At 50.9% G+C, this 21,290-nt stretch overlaps 1 protein-coding gene across 3 annotated transcripts in view; it reads left to right on the forward strand.

Annotated features, from left to right (window-relative positions):
- SH3PXD2A (SH3 and PX domains 2A) overlaps positions 1-21,290 on the forward strand; it is a 235,606-nt gene that overhangs the window by 43,984 nt on the left and 170,332 nt on the right. For all 3 annotated transcript variants that reach the window (XM_073904239.1, XM_073904238.1, XM_025880796.2), the window contains exon 2: positions 9,337-9,417. In XM_073904239.1, the coding sequence (XP_073760340.1) occupies positions 9,337-9,417 (81 nt within the window). The remainder of the gene's footprint in view (positions 1-9,336; positions 9,418-21,290) is intronic.

Here is a 21,290-nt window from a genome sequence, read left to right on the forward strand (position 1 = left end):
CGCCCTCAGGGACCCTGGAAAGCATGGAGTGAGGACCACGTCCAGAACTCTAGAAATGAAAGTGGGTTCCTTTCAAGACCCAGGGCTAATTGGTGCCTCAAGAACCTTCTAGGGAAGAGGCACAAATTCTAAGTGCCGAAGACCATGCCAGGCAATTGGAAGGTGGTAGGGGGTGGGGGTGGGGGGATGGGAAAGGAAGGACACATTTATTGAGCAGCTACAGTGTCCCAGGCGCTGGTGGTGGTTCTTGTGTTCTCATTAATCCTCACAGTGAGGCAGTTATTAGCACCCCTATTTTATGGATGGGGAGTGGGGCTGAGAGTGAGTAACACCTTTTCATGGAGCTGATGTGATGAACTCAGATCATGTAAAATAGTGCTGGTCCCCATGCAGACCTTCTTACCTGCCTGCCACATGGGGGACCTCAGGATTCACTGCTAGATCACCCACTCATGAAGCCACCCCTCGACAGAACAGCAGATTGAAGCATGAGGGCAGAGCCTTGGGGCAGGGACTCTGCCTTGTTCCCGGCAGTCTGGTGTAGTTATTAAAGAGGCTGAGGTGGTCTGTCTATGTAGTTAATGCCGCATTTGAGGCCGAGCTCTGTGACATGCCACCAGTATGACCTAGGTAGACCAGTTACCTCTCTAGGTGTCTTTGTTTATGGACCAGAGATGACAATAAGGATTAAATGAGATGATCTGAATAAAGTGCTTAGCAATGCCTGGAATGCAGTTAAGTGCTCTGTGAAGTGGGCGTGGCTATTATTGTTCTTCCTGATGAAACTAATAGTTTGTGTATATAAGAAAAAGGTTTCTAAGAACGGACTCTTCTTGCTGTTTCTCTCCTAGTTCTGGTGATTACATACACCGAGCTTTGATAGCTGAACCTTCTTTTAAGGTCCATGGAGGGTTTGTAAATCCTGGGAGCTCCTATGTTAGACACTCATTTCCCCTTCCAGGAAATGTGAAATAAAGAAGAAAAAAGCCTCCAGCCCAGAGGAGCCTGCCACAGCTCGCCCATCCTTTCAGTGGGTGGCTCCTGAGGTCGGCCATTGTTTTCCTAGTTCCAGGCAGCAGTTAATGTTTGCCCTTCTGCTCTCCCAGGCCAGCGCCGGTTCCGCTACTGGTGTGCCTGCGCGCGTGTGCGGACGCGTGGGTTCGTCCTCGTCCATCTGTGTCCCTATTTCCCGCTTCCCACTCCCCTCCTGCTCCAGTTCCTGGTGTCCTGCTCCATGTCTCATGGCAAAGAGAAAGAAGATGGTTCATGCCCTCTCTCTTCCCGGGTGTCTAAATAGCTAATGTTCGTTGGGTGTTTGCCATGTGCCAGGTCCTGTGCCGAGCGCCCCATGTCCATCGTCACATTTAACAGGAAGCTCCCATTATAAACCACACATTGCAGTTAAGGAAATCCTGACTCAGAGAAGCTAAGACACTTGCCCAAGCCCACACAGCAGAGAAATGTTAGAGCTAAAATTTAAACCCATCAGATGCTTTCAAAGCTGTCTTCCCCCTCCACAGTGCCCACACTGCCTTTGGTCCTTTCTGAGCCTCACTTTTTGGCACCCCATGACTCCATCTTGCACTGTTTCCCTACTTTGATTTGTCCGGCTGAGCTGTTAAGAGCCTGAAGATCGGGGGACTTTGCCTCATTGTTAGCTTGGCACAAAACCAGGTACTAGGTAAGCACTCACTCAACGTTTGTCACTTGTTTTGTTCCTTCACTTACTTAAGGGGTATTAAGTGAGCACCTCTTAGGCGTAGGGTGTCATGCTGAGCGTTAGGATGCCATAGTCTGCCTTCAGGGCGCTTCCATGCTGATGGGGAGGTACAGGTTAGCTCGCGGAATCCTCACAGCAACCCGAAAGTGAGATAACTACTGTTATCCCCACCAGTAAGTGGGGATACAAGTTATTATTGGAGGCTTTTTTCCAGACCCTCTTGCCTACCCACTACCAAGTTAAATAAACAATCAAGGCCCGTGATCCATGCAAACAGTAGCCGTACCCGCAGTGAGTGTGACGGGTACCCACTAAACCCTCTCGAAGGTGTCTGATAAGGTACAGGAGCCCGCTGACTATCCCCTCTCCAAACCCCTTTAAAAAGCCCTTTATCCCAAATGAGGGCCATTTGGTTCAGGCCTGCAATGGCGGCAGCTCTGTTTTGGTGACTGGTGGACAGGTAGTTCTGGGAGGAACATTCTTGCCAGCACGCGCCCCTTCCCTCCCAGAGCCTTCCTGGGGTCGCATCAGCTGCATTTACTCTGACTGGCGCATAGACATGAGGTCCAGAGCGAGCCTGGAGTTGGGTGGTCTGAGCACGGGAAAGGTTCCACCACCTGGTCTCAACACTGTGGTCAGCCTGTGCGTGGGCATGCTGGGGTGGGGGGCACCCTCCATGCCCAAGCTTCTAGGTGGTGCTTCTTCCCCAAATCTGCAGCATCACCATCCTCCCCACCCCATGAGAAAGCACCCACCTAGAGGAGGGGTTGGAATTTTAATAGGGTCATACCCTGAGAGTGAGCAGAAACTTTAGCCAAGTAGCCACAGGCTATTAAACTTGATCTTGGGGGCACCTGGGTGGCTCAGTCGTTAAGCGTCTGCCTTCGGCTCAGGTCATGGTCCCAGGGTCCTGGGATCGAGCCCGGCATCGGGCTCCCTGCTCCGCGGGAAGCTGCTTCTCCCTCTCCCACTCCCCCTGCTGTGTTCCCTCGCTCGCTGTGTCTCTCTCTGTCAGATAAATAAATAAAATCTTTAAATAAACAAACAAACAAACAAACAAACTTGATCTTGCCGACCAGGTTTTGGTTGGCAAAGACCCTTGCACTGAGCCTGATGTATTTGTAGTCTACCCTTGGCCATTGGGGATTTGCTTCTGGGGGTGGGGGGGATGGTCCCCAAGTGTTGCTGTTTGTGATCTCGTTGGTGCTTCAAACCCCATGGATTTTCACTCAGTAGACCCACCAGTCAGTCATCATTTGAGTGTGCCCTGAGGACTAGCGGGACTGGGGGAGATGTTTGTTGCCCTTGCTGCTGGGAAGGACATACTCAGTCGTGTTAAATCGGCAGGGACACAGCATGTGTCCAGTGCTGGGTTGTTCTGAGCCAACGATTAGCAAATTAAGACAGATATAATAACTGGCTAATTGTGGAAATCAGACTAGGAGCACCACAAGAGATGGACACAAGCTTGCTAGGCTAGTGGACCCAGGTCAGATGTTGGATTCTAGGGCTTTCTCTCTGGGTGTGGTCAAGATGAGTCTTTGACACCATGACCTTCACTGCTTACTGTGGGACTCAGTGGGCCCAGCAGGGAGGAAAGGGGGTACTGGCCCAGCCTTTGGTGTAGCCACTTGGCATGGGGGGCAGCAGCCTTGGGTCCTCTGCCTTGCCAGGTAGTTTGGACCTCAAGGATCAGTCTGGCCTGATTTGGAACTTATGTTCCACTCCTCCCCTCCCTGGGGTAGGACATAGTACGTGGGACCCTTTGAATGTAAGGTTAGAACTGATTGGTACCTTAGATGGGCTGACATCATTTTCACGGAAAACTTGGCATGATGAACTGCTCCCGCCGGAAGCCAGAGCAGCGACCATGTCCCCAGATGTAAGCTCCCCTTTACTGGCTGTGTTCATTCAGACTTCTTCGGTCCCAAATGTTAAGCATCCCTCCATCTAGAAGATTTGGGGGAGTTGAAGAGCTGGGTCCTGAGGAGGTATTGTGACCTCAAGGGCCCTAAAAAGCAGTGACAGCCCCCCCCCAGGGGCACTAGAACAGGGTGCTGTGTCCTGACCAGAAGCACTGTGCATGCATTAGAATAAGGCACCCCTTTCTCTGTGTGCCTGCAGCTTCCAGCCAAAGTGTACAGTTTGAGGTGCAGGGTATAGGTGAGATTTCAGCCCCTACTTGCCCCTTGGCTGTCTTTGGGCAGTGAACAACTTGTACAACTGTATGCAACGGCCCTAGTCCTAACCACCTGATGGACTATGGTGTGAGCGGGTGAAGGAAGATTGTCACGGAGTTTCCATTTGGCCTGGGGCCAGGGGTAGCTGGCAGGGGTCCAGAGAAAATAAGACCTTCCTTAGTAAATGGAGCCACAGTGCCATGAGGATATACGGTTTCTTCCACAGTTCCTAACTCCTTTCCTCTAATGTTATTTTCTGTCAGCACAGGGAGCAATAGGTATTTACCGGCCCTTTCTAATTAAACATGGGGCAGGTCCTAGGCCTCCTAAGAATGTTTGGGCCATATCTTTGGGTCATTCTTTGGTTGCGGCCCAGGTGTGATGGTGAAGGTCCCTCCACAGGAACTGGGCTGGGCTTCATTCTGAGTGCTCTGGAGTTAAGCCGTGGGTCTGATTTGCATTATGGCTGTTTTCTTGTTGAAAGGAGTAAGACTTGGAAGTATTGGAAGCCTCAGACGTTTCTGGGCCTGATGAGCTGAGTGGATGGAAGGTGGTCCTGAGTGGGTGGGCTGGTTGGACCAAAGCATCGTGCTGGGTGTCTGCTGAGAGTCTCCACAGTTGTGTCTGTGGTGGAGACTCCTCTGTAGAGGGTAAGAAGGGCAGGTGGACGTGAGACTCTGGAGTTACCTCTCTGGGAGAAACTGGACACAGTTGCTGGTCACCAGTGAGGCCTTCTAGATACCTACCATCTGCCCAAAATGGCCAGAAACGGGGGAAATGGAATCCATGGGTTTTTAAAATCCAGAGTTAGGGGAACTCCACCCGGGAAACACAACCCCAAGTAAAGTGTGTGGAAGCAGGATGTTTTAATTGCAAACCTTTCTTGAGAACCAGCTGCGGGGTAATGTTATCTTGGCTGCTCCTGCAGCCAGAGGAGAATTTATCTGGGCCCCTGACGCAGGCCCCATAAACAGAGCTGGCTTTCTCAGATGACCTCTGCCCTGTCCCCCTTTCCCTCCACCTGCTCTTTCTCGGGGGGTTATCGCTAGCATTTCCAATGCTGGCAGGGCCAGCTCCGAGAGGCTTGAGAATCTAATGTGGGTGGGGGGTTGTGTGGGTTGGGCTGGAATTTTGCATATCCATTGCTCATCTGGAACGCTAATCTAGGATGTTCAAGGTTTGGAGGAAAGCAGATGAGCACTTGAAAGAGGCTGCCCAGATGAAAGAAAGGGGTCTGGAGATGGTGTTCGGACCTCTGGGCGTCTGTTTCCAGGGAGGTCTCTGATCATTTCCTCAACTCAGGATTTAGACGGTTTGTCCAGGAGGGAGGCTGGGGGGCCTCTGGTAAATCCTAAAGGTTTGGGAGAACCTGGGGTGAGGATTCATTTCCACACCACCACACCGGAGTCACTTCATGCTCACTTCATGCGCAAGCCTTTGCCCAAAAAGGAAAGAAATGAGTTTTGAGGGGAAGCACGCCGTGTTGTAGCCTGGTGGCTGTGGCCTGCAAGGGTCACGGGGCAACTTCTGCCACCCTGCCCTCTGGCTTTTCTCCAGAGGTTGTCTTCGGTGTGGGTTCAGGTCAAGGGTTAAACTGAGATGGTTCTCTGTGAAGGGAAAGGACTTTTGCAGGGGGCGGGGCGGGGGGTGCTCTGGTTGTGTGCTGGTTAGTCCTAGCCTGGAATTGGGAGGTCTGGGCTCCTGTCTCAGCTCTGGTTCCAATAGGGTGAGCACACCTGCCATGGCAACCAGCATAGTGGGGCAGGCCCGCCAGCCCCCAAGCTTGTGCCTATTGAATAGAGGAGGAGCCTGGGGGTCTGAGAGGCTGGACTGAGGTCTCACAGCCAATAGAGATGATCCTAAGAGTAAAATCCAGGTGTGACTGACTCCACAGTGTGTGCCTCTTCCTTCGCAAATCACCATCCTGGGTCTGAGTTTCCTCTGCAGTTGGGGAGACCTCCCAGCTGCCGGAGGCTGGGAGCCTATAATTAATTCTCCCTGGGAGGTTAAGGGAAGCCCCTAATTACTGAAGAGGATGGAGCGTGGGTCGTGTTAAGCCCCAGTTAAGCCCTTCCTCCGGGCCCCGCTTGGTTGGCCAGGGAGAAAGGCTGCTGTCTGCTGGCCTGCATGCTCTCTCCTGGGAGGGCACTGCCGCTTGGGGCCTCCTAATAGTGTGTCTGCCCAGGCAGGGGTCAGGAAGGCAGCACTTGGCCATGTACAGTATCTGCTACCTGCCCAGGACCTGCGGGAAGGGGAGATGCAGGTGGGAGGGGAGATGTAGCCGGCAGGATTCAGGGGTCAAGGAGTCAGGAGTCAGTAGGGGGATGGGATGGGTTATGACCCCGGTGAAAGCCCCAGAGCATCGGGCCACAGTCAGTGAAGCCAGTCGTGTGTGAGGGTGTCCTCTGCATTTCTCTGGTTTTGTAGCATTCCTAACCACTGACTTCTGTCTGGGCCCTGAATTCTGCCTCTTCTTGCTCTCAGAATTGACATGACGCCCCCATGTTCCTCTAGGTCCATCCCCGATGCAAGGGGCACACAGACTTTTCAGGCCACCCAGAGATTTATTAAGAAAGGTGTCTTTCAGTCCTGATTAAGTAGTTCAATTTAAATATCCATACTCTTAAATTTACATACAGGAAGGTAGTCCAGTGTGGTTAAGAGCATGGTGATTGGACTCGGCTGGACCTGGGTTCAAGTCCTTTGCTCTGTATTTTACTGTGTGACCTCAGGCACGTTATTGAGCTTCTCTGAACCTCAGCTTCCTCCTGTACAGAATGGACATAGCAGTGGTAGCTATGTCGTAGACTGAATGAGCTAATGCGGATGAGTGCTTTGTGCTGCGCTGGCCTGAAGTGGCCACTACCTGAATGGTTCCTACTATTAATTGTATGAGGTATTTGTTTATATATCATCTAAAGCAAAGCACACCCCTATCTATTATAATCATAGTCAATGGTTTATTTTGGGTTTGTGAAGATAGGGATGGCCTTTCCCTTTACGTTCTTTCTTATCAGGGTCACATAAAACATGTCATCAATACCCCACATCAGTGTGGCAACCTTCACTGTCTGCTTTGCTTTATGGCTCTCTCCTTGGTTTCCCGTCACAGAGAACACTGCCCTGAGCCAGGCGACCTCTCTGAGGGGGCTCAGGGGGGTGGGGGGGTGGAAAAGGGTTGGAGGATTCAGAGCTTGTTTGCATAGAGGTTAACTGAGTAGCCCCAAACATGAAGCCCCATATCCCTGGGTGCAGAACACTTGCTGTGGTCTGAACGTTTGTGTTCCCCTAAATTTGTATGTTGGAGCCCTAATCCTTGAGGCGGGGCCTTTGGGAGGTGATTAGGTTTAGATGAGGCCATGAGTGGTGGGATGAGTGCTCTTAGAAGTCGAGGGAGAGACTAGAGCCCCCTCTCTCCACCACATAAGGATACAGCAACAGGGCGACCATCTGCAAGTCAGGAAGTGAGTCTCACTGGAAACCTTGATCTGGGACTTCCAGCCTCCAGAACTGTGAGAAATAAATGTCTGTTGTTTAAGCCACCGAGTCAATGGTATTTTTTCATAGCAGCGCGAACAGACTAAGACAGCCCTTCTCCAGGCATCCGGTGAGTTCAGCTATCCTGGGGCCAAGGGATCTAAGTGTTCCTCCTCTTTGCTCACATTCCTCCCTTCTCACAGTGGCTGAGACCCCTGGCTTTGCTGGCCATTTTCTTCTCACAGGTGGAGTCCCCCAAGACCTACTGAATCCTAATCACTAGGCAAGTGCCTGGAATCTGAGCGTTTATGAAGCCAGCCAGGAGATTCTGATGGGCACCCTGGCAAAGGGAACCACAGCTGTGGGAACAGCCACTCGGTCTCTTGGGAGGGAGGAAGCAAGGCAGGGGTCTCACTGTGCCTCAGTGCTGTCCCTTAACCCCAGAGAGGGCACAGCAGGCACCAGAGGGGAAGTTCAGCAGAATGGCCCTGAAGAGGTTGAGGGGACCCCTCCCTCTCACTGAGCCCTCCCCCAGGAGGGTGTGCCTTTGGTGCGTGTTCAGGTGAAAGGGACAGCAATGGTAGCGACAGTAGGCCAGATTGTGTGGCAGGGGACTTTCTCCTTCTCCAGTCAGCAGGCCTGCCCACCTCCTGGGCCAGGGAGCCTCCCAGATTTGCTTGAGGCAGCAGCCTCGGAGAGCCTGAGCCCCGGGAAGTGGGGTGACATTGGGAATGGGGTCCTGGAAATGCCTTCATTTCAGACAAGTTTACAAACCTTACATGGGCTCACTTCTGTCCTACAAATCTGCCCCTCATCCAGAGGGTCCGTTTGATTGTTCATAGCAGCAAAACGCTTTCTGAACTCCCACTCCGGGTCTGTGTCCGGCCCTGAGCTAAGACGTAGGGATACTGGGATGAATTGCACATCTCTGAAATGCTTATGGTCACCTGAAGTGCTTTTCGGAGTTCTGAGGATCAACCAAAGCAGAAGTGGTTTGTTAAAAAGGATAGATGCCCAGTTTTAACAGGTGGTGGGAGAGGGCAGGGGGTGTATGGGAACTCTCTGTACTTTCTGCTCAATTTTGCTGTGAACCTAAAACTGCTATATAAAGATAAAGCCTTTAAGGGGCGCCTGGGTGGCCCAGTCAGTTAAGTATCTGCCTTCAGCTCAGGTCATGATCTCGGGGTCCTGGGATTGGGCCCTGCTCAGTGAAGGGTCTGCTTGTACCTCTGCCCCTCTCCCCTGCTCATGCTCTCTCTCTCAAATAAATAAAATATTAAAAAAAAATAAAGCCTTTAAAAAACAAAATAAAATAAAATGTAGGGGCACCTGGGTGGCTCAGTCATTAAGCGTCGGCGTTTGGCTCAGGGCATGATCGCAGCGTCCTGGGATCGAGCCCCACATCGGGCTCCCTGCTCTGCGGGAAGCCTGCTTCTCCCTCTCCCACTCCCCGTGCTTGTGTTCCCTCTCTCTCTGTGTCTCCCTCTGTCAAATAAATAAATAAAATCTTTTTTTTAAATAAATAAAATGTAGATGCTTGAGCCCTGAAACCCCAGATCTACTTATGCAGAATTTCAGAGAGTGGGGCCCCAGCATCTGCAATTTGGGAAGACCTCCTGTAGAATCTCATTCACTGTAAAGTTTGAGAACCAGTGGAAATTTTTGACAACCCCAATGTATGTTCATTGTATAAAATACATATAAATGAAAACCACTTGTACTCCTAATCTAAGATAATCATCCTTAGCAATTTATTGAATATCCTGCTAGATGTGTGTGTGTATTTGAATAAATGTGTATAGCATCTGTGTGGTACCTGACACACTGTGCTGGGTCCTGGGGACAGAGGTAGGAATGGTCCTGGCCACGGGGCACCCCCAGTCATGGTAAATGGTGCCTGGTACAGCTTGAAGCTCAACCTTCGTCACCCACTCATTTGCTCTTACTTTTTCTCCACAGGTGTACATCATCAATGTGACCTGGTCCGACTCCACGTCCCAGACCATCTACCGGAGGTACAGCAAGTTCTTTGACCTGCAGGTAAGTTGGTCTGAGCTCAGATGGTACCCAGTTTCACCTGCAATGGCCTGAGTCTCTGGTGGGCTGGCCTCTCTCATGTCCTCATTCATCTGGAGAACCCCTGTCAGAGCGCTTGGGGTCCGCGTCTCAGTCAGAGCAGAGGGACAAATAAGGAAACCTCGCCTGTCTAGCTGGGTCTTGAATATTGCACGCAGTATTGACATTGCATGCAGACACCAGGCTTTGTGGGCTCCCTCTGATGGTCTTAACAGTCAAGCTTTGTCACCCTCCTTTGCCTGGGGGGTAGGAAACCAGGGTGGAGAGGCAGGAGAATGGCTGTGGGTGCTGTGTGCATGAGCAGACATGTATCTATAAACATCCAGGGTGAGACACAAGCCACTACGTCATTGCAGACAAAGAAAAGCAAACACACAGGAGAGACAGAAACAGAAAATAAGCAGTGTCCTGAACTACAGACACAAACTGGGCATACCACTGTGTCTGTCTCGCTGAATAAGGCTCGCACCGCCCTGTTTGTACACGCGTGTGGTGTGTGCCGCTCTCCAGTATACACAGGCATGTTCACACAGCTCCTCCTGCAGACACCTCCCTTGACTCCAGCTAACTTGGTTAGACCTTTCTGGGTTACAAGGGATAGTTTTACACTCCTACTGGCTCAGACAAATAGGAGACTTGGTTGGAAGGGGATACCAGGGAAGATACGCAGTTGACCAGAGGGTGAAAAGGAGAGTGAACAGTGGGCTCCAGGAACACCAGAAACCACAAGTGCTCTCTCTCTCTGTGTTTACTTTCTGCTTCTCTCTGGGCACTGTCCTCAGATTCCTGAGGAGCGTGGCTGTCAACAGCTCCCGAATTTCATATCTGTTGGCTCCCAACACCAGAGAGATTGATTGACTCTCCTAGTTTCAAGTTGAAAAATCCCAGGGAAGACTTGGATTGGCCTGATTTGGGTCAGGTGCCCTCTCTGGACCAGTCAGTGTGGCCCCGGGTAGAGGGTCACAGACATGACCAGCAGGGTGCCTAGGCCTCTGTATCCGAGTCAGGCACCAGAGAAGGCAGAATCACCGTGAGAAACCCTTCCTATATCAGGAAGGGAAGACAGAAGTTCTAGATTCTTTTTTAGTGCTATAAGCCTGGTGTTGGCCAATAAAAATACAAAGAAGAGACATGCACTCCTGGCCCTTACAACCAAGGTCCACTCCTTCATTTGCAGGCTTTTGGTGGTGAGTCATCTTGGAGAGGCCAGGCCTGCATGTTTGCTCCTAAGTACCTGACTTTATCCCATTATCCTTATCACTCTATTTATGAGATGAGCCAAAGATGAGCCAGCTTCCTGTATTCCAGTAAATCCTGTCTTAATTCAACAATATGGGGTGGAAAGCCACTCCTTACCTTCCTGCCTCTTCCTCTCCTCCCCTCCCCCATTCCTGTCCAATCTCCTTGGGTCCTTCTGGTATAAGCTAGTGGGATTTGCTGATACCCCATCAATGGGTGTAGTGTGCTGGACAGGAAATGATAAGTTAGTTGGGGAGAGGGAATCCTGAAAGGACTCACTGATGAACCAGAGAGGGTCTGTGAGCCAGTGGAAACTCCCAAATCAGAGCTTTTCTTCTCCCCTTTCTGTTCTGGTCCCTCCCCCCGTCTCTTTAGTTACAGAACCTCACGAGAAAGGAATGCCGCTCCCCCCACTTCTTCCTTCCCTGGAGGGCTTGTTTCCTGTGTGTTGGGACACACAGCATGGAGCATCTTGTGCGATGTGCTGGCTCTCGCCATGAGCATGGCCAGGCCTGTCTACATGGGTCATCGCCACCCTGTAGATGCAGTTTGGAAAGGGGTTGGGATGGTTGTTTGGAATTTAACCTTTGAGCCAAGCATAGCATCTCTGTGAACCCATTTTACAGAACTCAAGACATGATGACTTTCAGTGGTGTTCACGTTGGAAAGCCTTTCTTATTGGGGTCGCTGATTTTTAGTATGGCGGCTCCTATAGAGGAAGAACGAATGGCATTGCTAACTCTGTCTCTGGTCTCTGGTGCCCTCGCAGCTGGCCTTTCTGAGTGGCTGTGTGAGAGAGTGGCTTAGAGCTTAGGCACTGGGGACGCACTGTGGCTCTGTCACACTGTATAACTCTGGAAACGGGTCTTAACTTCTCTAGGTTCTGTTTTCCCATCTGTGGAATGAAGATTTGAATAGTACCCACCCAGGAGGGTTGTCGTGAGGTTTACATGAGCAAATCTACGCGAGATCTTTGTTAATGGACAATCTCATGCACACAGCAGGGCAACTGGCCCTGAGGGGGTGGCAGGTCGGGGGAGGCAGGAGCGGAAGGACTGGTGCTTGGAGGAGAGATAGTGTCTCTTTGATGTGACCTGTGGCATGAATGAGTCCTCTGGTGAAGCATGGGGGAGCTAGCTCATTAATGGCATTGGGGAAGAGAACCCACAGATAAGCCGGTAACTGCGCATTCTACGCTTATCTGAAGCCTTAGGACTTTACAGAGCTGGTCATTTATCTCCCTACTCCCCTCTCTCCCCTGTGCCACCCACACTTCTTACTAACTGGCTACCTGCTCCCTTTGAGGCCCTGGAGCAGGGTCACCAGATAAAATAGGAGATGTCCAATTAGTTTTGAATTTCAGATAAATAATGATTATTATTATTTTCTACTATAAGTGTATCCCAAATATTGCATGGGATATACTTATACTAAAAATGTGATTCCTTGTTTATCTGAAATTCACATTTTATGGTGTGTCCTGTATTTTCACTTGCTAAATCTGACAGCCTTAGAGTGGTGAGGGTAGACGTATAAAGATGAATAAGTCAGGCTGGCTCAGGGTAAGAGTGGACTGGCCTCCAACATATGTGTGCTTCTGCAGGACAAAAGTGGCACAGCCTGAGGAATGCTAAGTTGAGAAGGACAAGGTACCTTCCTTTTAGAAGTCTGGTGGGGGAAGTAGATTTTTAAGCAATGAAGTCCACTGGAGATGAAATAGACACTAGATTGAGGGACAGGCAACATGCTATGGAAGGAGAGGAAGGAAAGAGCATTTCTCTTGCGGGGGGGGTGCACAAAAAGGATGCCTGTATGGTTCTTTTTTTTTTTTTAAAAATTTTTTTTTTTTTTTTTGAGAGAGAGAGAGAGAGAGAGAAACAGCATGAGAGGGGAGAAGGTCAGAGGGAGAAGCAGGCTCCCCGCTGAGCCGGGAGCCCGATGTGGGACTCGATCCCGGGACTCATGACCTGAGCCGAAGGCAGTCGCCTAACCAACTGAGCCACCCAGGCGCCCTGCCTGTATGGTTCTGATTGGGACAACAGCCTGGAGCGATACAGCCCCACACCCCCACGTCAGTTTGGGGGTCTTTGGTTGTTTTTTTGAGAATTATAGTTATCAGGGTAAAGGATGTCCCTAATTTGTTTATTCATTTATGCTTGTATGCCTGCCTCCTTCTATCCATTGGTCATTGTCTGTCCATCCATCCGTCCATCCACCCACCTACCCACCTTCAGTCTGTCCAATCTAAGTGCCTATCCTCTATGTGCCAGGCACTATGTCAGTCTCTGGGGATTTATTGATGAGCAAAAGCAGATCTAGTTACGCTTAATTTATGGGACTTACCCTTAGTGAAATAAGATGGGTTTTAGTTTTAAAAAATTGCTTATATATGGGACTCCTGGGTGGCTCAGTTGGTTAGGCATCTGCCTTCGGCTCAGATCATGATCCCAGCGTCCTGGGATTGAGTCCTGCATCAGGTCCTTGCTCAGTGGGGAGCCTGCTTCTCCCTCTCCCTTTGCCCCTTGCCCCTGCTTGTGCTCTGTCTCTCTCTCTCTGACAAATAAATAAAATCTTAAAAAAATTATGTATATATAATTTTATACTATTTCAAATGCTACAAAGAAAACTACCATAGAGAAGAAACCTTATACTCTGGGATCAAAGCAGGCTTCCCTGAAGAAGTAAGTGGTATCTGACAGATCAAGGAGTTATTTTCTCTCCTTTTTGAGATCAGGGATTCTTTTGTGCTTCTAATGAAAGCAAAAGACTCTCTCTGCAGACAAAGGCATGAATGTATATAAATAATTTTAATAACCTTTTTGGTCATTCATACCCCCCCTGAAATCCTCCCAAGGGCACCAGGATAAGACCCACTACTCTGCTCCAAACCTTCTTCTCTCCCCGTATCTTCAGCCTTCAGCCCCAGTGGTTCTGCATCCTCCACACACAAGGGGCTGTGCGCTGAATACGGCCCCTCTTCCTGCCCACTGGGAAGCACGGCTATGGAGGCTTCACACCTGGGCTGTTCACTGTGCTAGCCGCTAGCCACATAGGGCTATTTACATTTACATTTAAATTAATTAGAAAATTTTAAAGATTAAATTCAATCAAGTTAAATTAATTTTTAAGAATGAAATTAATTGGCTTTCTTAGCCACATTTGCTGTATTGTAAGTGCTCAGTAGCCGCAGTGTCTAGTAGCTACATACTGAGCAAATGGAGAACGTTTGTATCATGACTGTGCTGTTTTAAACCATCTGGGACACATAGCAGGCTTGATCTGGCCTTACGCCCGCCCGGGAGGGCACTGCCACCCTCCCAGGCCCGTCCCCCACTGCCCTCTAAAATCTTTAGGGCCCTGGCAGGAGGAAGAAGACTATGTTCCACCATGATCTGCCCGATCAATAGAGCAATTCAGTTCAACGGCTATTGCAAACACTTCTTCTGGAAGCCAGGTCATTTGCTAGAGAGGGCTTCGAAGGGCATTTCGAATGTTAAGTTGGGAACAGGGAGAAGAGAGGTTCTTGGTCTCCAAGTGGAAATTGATTTCTTCTAAAAATAATCCACCACTCAGCCTATCTGACCAGGAAAGGGACGTGTCCCGGAGGGAGCTGTCGGGGACAAGGCCTGATGGTGAGGCCCGCTTGGCCATAAGGGGCTTGGATTACTTGGAGGTGCAGTTAAGGGCAGGAGGACGGTAAAGGGCCGCAGATGCTCTTCAGTTGCCTTCACTGGCACTGGACCACCTTTCCAGCCTCTGTCCGTGTCCTTGCACAACTCCTTCACTGTTAAGTAGCCCCCCGACGGGGGCAGGACCGGAAGGCTCTCTGAAGGCCCGGCTCCACCGAAGGTTGTTTCACAATCTGACCTACGAGGCGGCGGGCGACCGTAATTGCTCTGCAAACAGAGGCTCGGTGCAGCTGTGGCCCTTTGGTCTGAACTCCGGCCAGTGAGTGCAGAGGGTCAATATTTGGCAAGAGCCAGGAGAGGCCCTTGGGCATCCCCCACGCTGCTTGCAAGATGGAGTTAAGGAGGTTGTTCAGGATTGCTCCTGTGCTCTGAAGGATTTAACTTGTTTTGAAGAGCTTTAATCTCTCTTCCTTATTCATCTCCCTAGACTTTCCACCCACCTCCCCCACCCAGGGTCACATGCACTTTCTAGCTCTCCAGTAGCCGGCCTGACATGGATGAACAAGACTATAATCCCCGAATCACTCATTACTGGCCTTGGGACGGGTGTGTGTGTTGGGGGGGGTGGTGTTCTGAAGTCATTTGTAGTGCGTTATGGGATCACTGCCTTTTTAGGAGGAGAAGAATTCTATTCTGGGCCCCTTGCTTTGCAGGTCAGCATCTATGTTCATCTTTCTGCTTATTAGATTTATAATTTGGTTTGTTTTTTGTTTTGTTCAGCTCCGTTTAGTGTAGTTCATAGCTTTGCTTTTGTTTGGTTTGATGTTCAGAGCATACCTCAACTGAGGTCAAACTAGGGGGGAGTCCCGATGTGCGCCAGGGACCAACGTGAGAACAGAAAAGGGGAGGGGAGAAGTATCTCTCCTGCAGGCTCTTTAATCATCCAGGCAAGCTCTGTGTTGTTTGAAGTCGTTGACCCTAGAGTAAAGGCAAGGGGCGGGGGGCAAAGCCTGGAGAGGGAACTTGCCAAGTTCTAAGAACAGTTTCGTTCCAAGGACTGTAGAGAGTTCCAGCACCTGGCATGGCAGTGCAGGCTCAGTAGCGTGGTGAGCTGTGGATCATTGTGATTGCTTACACACCCTGGACAGAGGAGAGCATTGGCCTTGACTGAGGTCAGTCCCCAGTCCCAGGAGGGCACGGAGAACTGCACGTTGTTTGCCGTGGCGACAGTGGGAAACACCGTGACCATCCACAGAGGGTCGCTAAGTAAACAGTGGTATTCTCATTGCACTTTGTACAACAGTCAAAAACAAATGAGATTGAGCTCAATTCCATGGATGGATCTCCCAGGAAATGTTAATGAATGACCACTGCAGATTTCAAACAATACAGTATTTATGCAAAAACAACAGCAAGACATATTTGTTGCAAGTACATATACGGCATAAGTATATAAGTATTTTTTAAAGAGGGGCGCCTGGGTGGCTCAGTCATTAAGCATCTGCCTTTGGCTCAGGTCATGGTCCCAGGGTCCTCGGATCGAACCCCATGTCGGGCTCCCTGCTCCGTGGGAAGCCTGCTTCTCCCTCTCCCACTCGCCCTGCTTGTGTTCCCTCTCTCGCTGTCTCTCTCTGTCAAATAAATAACTAAAGTAAATAAATATTTTTTAAAGATCCGGAAGGATGCACTTCCAATTGGTAATAAAGTTATCTCGGGAAGAGGGTGGGGGGACATCATCGGGAAGAGGATGTTGGTCAAAGGGGAAACAGCCTTATTTGTGGTGTTTTTCTTTTTTAAAAAAAAAAGAGAATGTATTCACGTATTATTTACGTTAATATTTAATAATTAAAAAGACACCTATGGAAGGAGGTGGGAAAAGTGGGAGGTCTACATTTAATATGTCTCTCCTGGTCATTATAGTATAGTGGGACAGAAAACACACCAGTTAAAAAATCAACAAAATAAAGAAAATGACAATAATTGTTAAAATCACATTACCTCATACTTCCTGAACCATCACTCTAAATCATTCCTATGGAATGTGACTGGTGAGAACCCATTACAGCCAACCCCAGGGACCTGTCCAAATTATGCTGTCAAACTGGAATCTTGTATTCGAACATCACTCAAAACACATGAACGCCTGTTCGTCGGGGTGAGAAGCACTTGGGTGGTGGGCCTGGTGTCGCGACAAAACACAGTAAGAGCTGCATGGTCGTGGATGCAGGGGCTGTGGGCAGGGACTCCACGGCCAGGGCGATTGGGGTCCAAGACCAGCTCCGGCCCCTACTAAATGCATATCACCTTTGGTGAGTTCTTTAACCTCTCTATACCTTGGTTTCCTCATCTGTATAATGGGGGTAACAAAAAACCTGCCTCATGGGGTAATACTAAGAATGAAATTGATCACGTAAAGAAAGCCCACAGAGTCGTGAGTGGCATGGAGACTCTGGACAGGGAAGCTGAAAGCTCAGCAGGTGGTCTCACAGGAACATAACTGCAAGAGGAAATAGCTGGAGATGCCCTCCCCATCTGCAGGTGGAAGTTTCTGGCTGTGCCCCACTGATGCAGGCTTCACTTTCGTCCCATGGCTCAGCCTGCCTCCACGCAGGAGGGTCAGGTGGCAATGTTAAGGGCTTCCTAGATAAAGCTCTCCACCTCCAAAGAGCGATTGCCAACCTTACCACAAAGCACTGTCCTCCCAGCAACACTGTTGGGAAAACAAGTTATTGGTCACTGGTTTTCCTTGCTCTTGGAAGGAGGCATCTTTCGGATTCCTGATGGAGCACAGGGGGATTCCAGGGGAGCCCGGTGGGGATTCCAGTGGCTCTTGGGAATTCCATGGCTGGCTTCTCTCACCCCCCCGCCCCCCACCAGTTGGCTCCTGCTTTAACTACTGCCTTTCACCTTTCCCCTATAGCCTGAGGATGAACTCCAGCTTCCTCTGTCTCCTGATTTCTCCTCTGCCAGGCTCTGCTGTTGGTGGGGCTTGGGGTGGGGGGCCGCTGAGGGTATCTGTTCTCCAGGGAAGGTTGGGAGGGGAGGACCTGGTGAAATGTTACCTCGAGGCCAGCTTAGGATGGAATCCTGGGGTTCCTTGGTTCCCAGCTAGTGACCCCTTCTTGTGCAGTTTCCCCAACCCTGTGGTTTTAGGAATAACCCTGTACACGGGGGCCTTGCAGGTCCAGAATAGATGGAGAAAGGTGGACGGGGAGAGGTGGTGGACTTAGGGCAGAGTGCAGAGGGGGGACAGCCTCACACGTCTGTGTATAAAGGGAAATAAGAGGAGGGAGCTTGGGCTCTGGTGCAGCCTCCTTCGGGAGAATTTTCCAGCTGGGCAAAGCCTAAAGATACAAAGAGGGGAGAGGAGCTTCTCTGACTCTCTGCAGCCCAGACTTACGGGATACTCACCATGCTGCAGCTGCACTTGGGAAACTAATCTTTTCCTGTACAGATGAGTACTCCATCTGTGAGCACCTTTCTTGGTACCTGCATGCATTTGCATAGGGTGTTCTTAGCACATGGTCTATAGGTGACCCAGGCACATGCCTCCCAGGGAGCTCATGGACACAGGCCCTCTCAGATGAGATCTTCACTTGTGACTGCACCATGAAGCCGGGAGCTGTCTCTGCCCTTTGCTGATTGTTCATCTCTTCCTCTACCGGGGTGGGATCTTCACACAGTGGGGAAGCTCCTTTGTAGACATGGGGAAAATTGTAAGAAAAGCTGGAATGTCCTCTGGGTACTAAGTCTTGGCATTGTTTCCTTGTCTGTAACTTTCTGGGTGAAGTCTTGTGAGTATGGATGGATGGAGAGAGTTCAGGCGGCTACCTGCTCCCCTAGTAACTGTCCTGCAGAGCTGATGAAAATGTCTCTTTCACGGAGAGAAATCAGCTGTGTGCAAATACCACAATATGAGAGGTACATGCTTGCCAACCAGTGTTCACCATGTCTGCTGGGGAGTCAGGGGGTGGGCTTGTGAGTTTTATAGCCAGAAGGCCCTTAGGAATCACCTACTAGGATGATACATATCTGATGCTCATGCTGCTGCTTACCAGCCTCATGCCTACAGCAGACATCATTAATTGATCATGGCATGTTCCCATCCTTCATCCAGGGCAGACATCACTCATGATCATGATCCCAGACATGGTCCCAGAATCCTTCTAAAAAAAAAAATCCACATACCTTCAGGGAAAGACTACCTGTCAATTGGCAAAGGCACCTTGAGTGAAAATTCTTGGCTATCCTCTGATATAGTCCTTTTCCTTTATTTGACAGATGAGGAAGTGAGGTCCCAGCAGGGGAAGTGACTTGTCCAAATTATAAGGCCATTAAGTGACAGCAGGACTAGAACTCAGGCACTCTAGCCTCTGGTTCATACGAGTCTAGAGTTCTGGCCTCCCATCCAGAAGGCCTCTTTCGGTTTTTGGCCAGGGAGGGCAGGAACGCCCTGCTGCATCACCGAGAGAGCTCCTGGTGGGAGAGGAGTCATCCACCGTCCCTGGGGAGAAGATACCCCTGCAAAGAGCAGAAGACCTCTCTCAGGCTCCCGAAAGGTCAGACGGCAGGTCCTTCACAGGATCGTCTGCTTCCTGGAGCTGAGCCCCCACGTCCTACCCACCTCTTCCCACCTCTCTCGGTTAATAAACTCCAGCTCTGCTTGCGGCAGCATCTGAGTCAGGCCACACGGCCTGTGTGACTGCTTGGAGCTGCGCGCCCTGTTTTCCCAGCACAGGTGTCATGTCAGGGTGTGTTCGGGTGGTGGCTCAGGGAGGCCCTGGAGTGCAGCTGCTGCCTGTCACCTCCTTCCTCCTCTGGCCTCAGGCCCAAAGGTCTGACCTGGAAAACTCAGCTCTGCCCCCGCCGGGCCCCCAGCTACCCACCTTTGGATAAGCATCAGGAAAGTTGGCTGGAAAGTGGGTAGGGGACAGTGTCCCCCTCCAAACTGGAGAATGAAGGGAAGGAAGATCTTTGGTGGTGGCCAGGTGAGTGTGGTGTGAGTGTGTGTGTGTGTGTTTGTGTGTGCTCTCTGAAGCCTTCAGCTAGGGCCAAGTCACTCCCTTCCCTCGGGAGAGAATTTCAAGCCAATCCCTGGCACCTGTGGAGGAGTGCCAGCTCCATGCCTGGCACTGGGCTTAGTACTAGGGACCCGCGGGGAAAAGTCAGGGTCGTCCTGGGCAGAAAGGCCAGGCCCACACCTTGGCCTTAGCCGGAGCCACCAGCTGGTGGAAGAGTCAGGGCAGGGCAGAAGGCACAGCATGAGGGAGCAACCCAAAGTGCAGACCCCTGCCATCAGGCCTGCACGCTGGGGGCACCCCGGCTGGCTTGTCAAGGCAGCTCCTGGATCTGGGCCTGGAGGGCTTGGCATACTTGCACCCCCTCACCCCATGGCAACAGTTGGTTTTGCTTTTGACTCATGTGGAACTAGGCGTGTGGGACAACCAGGGTGAGCCGTGGGAGCCTGAGTTATGCACTTAAGGGAAAACAGTTTGTTCTCTATCCCGGCCCCTCAGCAGGTGAACTGCCACCAGCTGGGTGACCCAGAGGTGCCAGTTGCAGGGGACCCCCCCCCCAACCAGTTCCCTGCCACCCTAGCTGGACCTCAGCCCCCAAGTGATTTTAGGGGCTGTGATCCCTGCATCTCAAGGACGTTCCCTCAGACCAGGCCATTGTAAGAGTTGTTGGAGGATCGACACTGTTTCCTTCATATCCTCGAATTTAGCTGGAGCTAAGGAAGAAGGGTTTTAGATTCCTCAGAAACCTCCACAGTTGGGTGACATTGGGCTCTCCAAAAGAGCCTGTGGCATTCCCGATGCCAAATTCCTGGTTCTCCGAGTGGGGCAGTTTCTCTCGGTGAAGGAAAGCTCAGGCTTTGTTAACAGACTTTCGAAGGTGTGTGCATGGGCCCCACCTCTTACCAGCCAGGTGACCCTGAACAGTTACCAAGCCTCCAGGACTCAGGCTTCTCAGCTATGGAGTGGCTCTCAGTACAGAAGCAGCCTCAGAGTTGTTGGAGATTTCCAGGAGATAGGGCCCAGGAGGCTTTCCCCACTGAGCCTGGAGCAGCTACGGAGAATTGTCAGGATGGTGGTTATTCTTTTTTTATTTTTAAAGATTTTACTTATTTATTTATTTGAGAGAGAGAGAGAAAAAAAAAAAACAGCATGAGAGGGGAGAGGGTCAGAGGGAGAAGCAGACTCCCCGCTGAGCAGGGAGCCCAACGCAGGACTCGATCCCAGGACTCCGGGATCATGACCTGAGCCGAAGGCAGTCGCTTAACCAACTGAGCCACCCAGGCGCCCAGGATGGCGTTTATTCTTGATGTCGCCTCTGGCCCTTCCGGAGGAGGGCAGGGGCTCTGTGGACACCGTGTCTGTCCAACCTGGACTAGGGGCACATTTTCCCAGCCATGAAAGGGCCTTGGGCACCCTGAAGCTGTGGTAAAAGAATACTACAGGACTGGCCAGTCGACGGCCCCAAATGCCAGCCAGGCTTGGGCTCCATCTGCTAATTAGGGAGCATTTATCTGGTGCCCAGTAGAACATAGTGGCCAGTTCAGCCACGCCAGAGTCTGAACTCCTTGCTGGCAGCAGGCTGGGGCGGAGGCTAGGAATGGGTGGGCGCCGGGGTGTCCCTAGGGCTAAATAGACCACATTCAGATATACCTTAAGGAAAAAAGAAAACCAAACAGGAAGCAGGAGGCTGCTGTATGAGCTGGAGTTGAGAAGCTTGGTTCTGGCATATGACAAGCGACCATTCTTCCCAATGAGACAGTGCTGGCTGGTCTCCTGAGGGCATCTCTGGTGAAGGCCAGCCAGTCTGGCTCCTCAAGGAGATGGGCTCCACTCTTCTTCTTGGAACCTTGTGAGGAGGAACCCCCAGTGGGAAGGTGGAGGGAAACTCCTGTGTGTGCCCCTTGGGTACTGGGCCATGCCTGCACCTCCTTCCATCCTACGGCGCAGTGGG

Source organism: Callorhinus ursinus, unplaced genomic scaffold (genome assembly GCF_003265705.2).
Source record: "Callorhinus ursinus isolate GAN/ISIS: 27379988/994484 unplaced genomic scaffold, GSC_fseal_2.0 scaffold20, whole genome shotgun sequence".
NCBI lineage: Eukaryota > Metazoa > Chordata > Mammalia > Carnivora > Otariidae > Callorhinus > Callorhinus ursinus.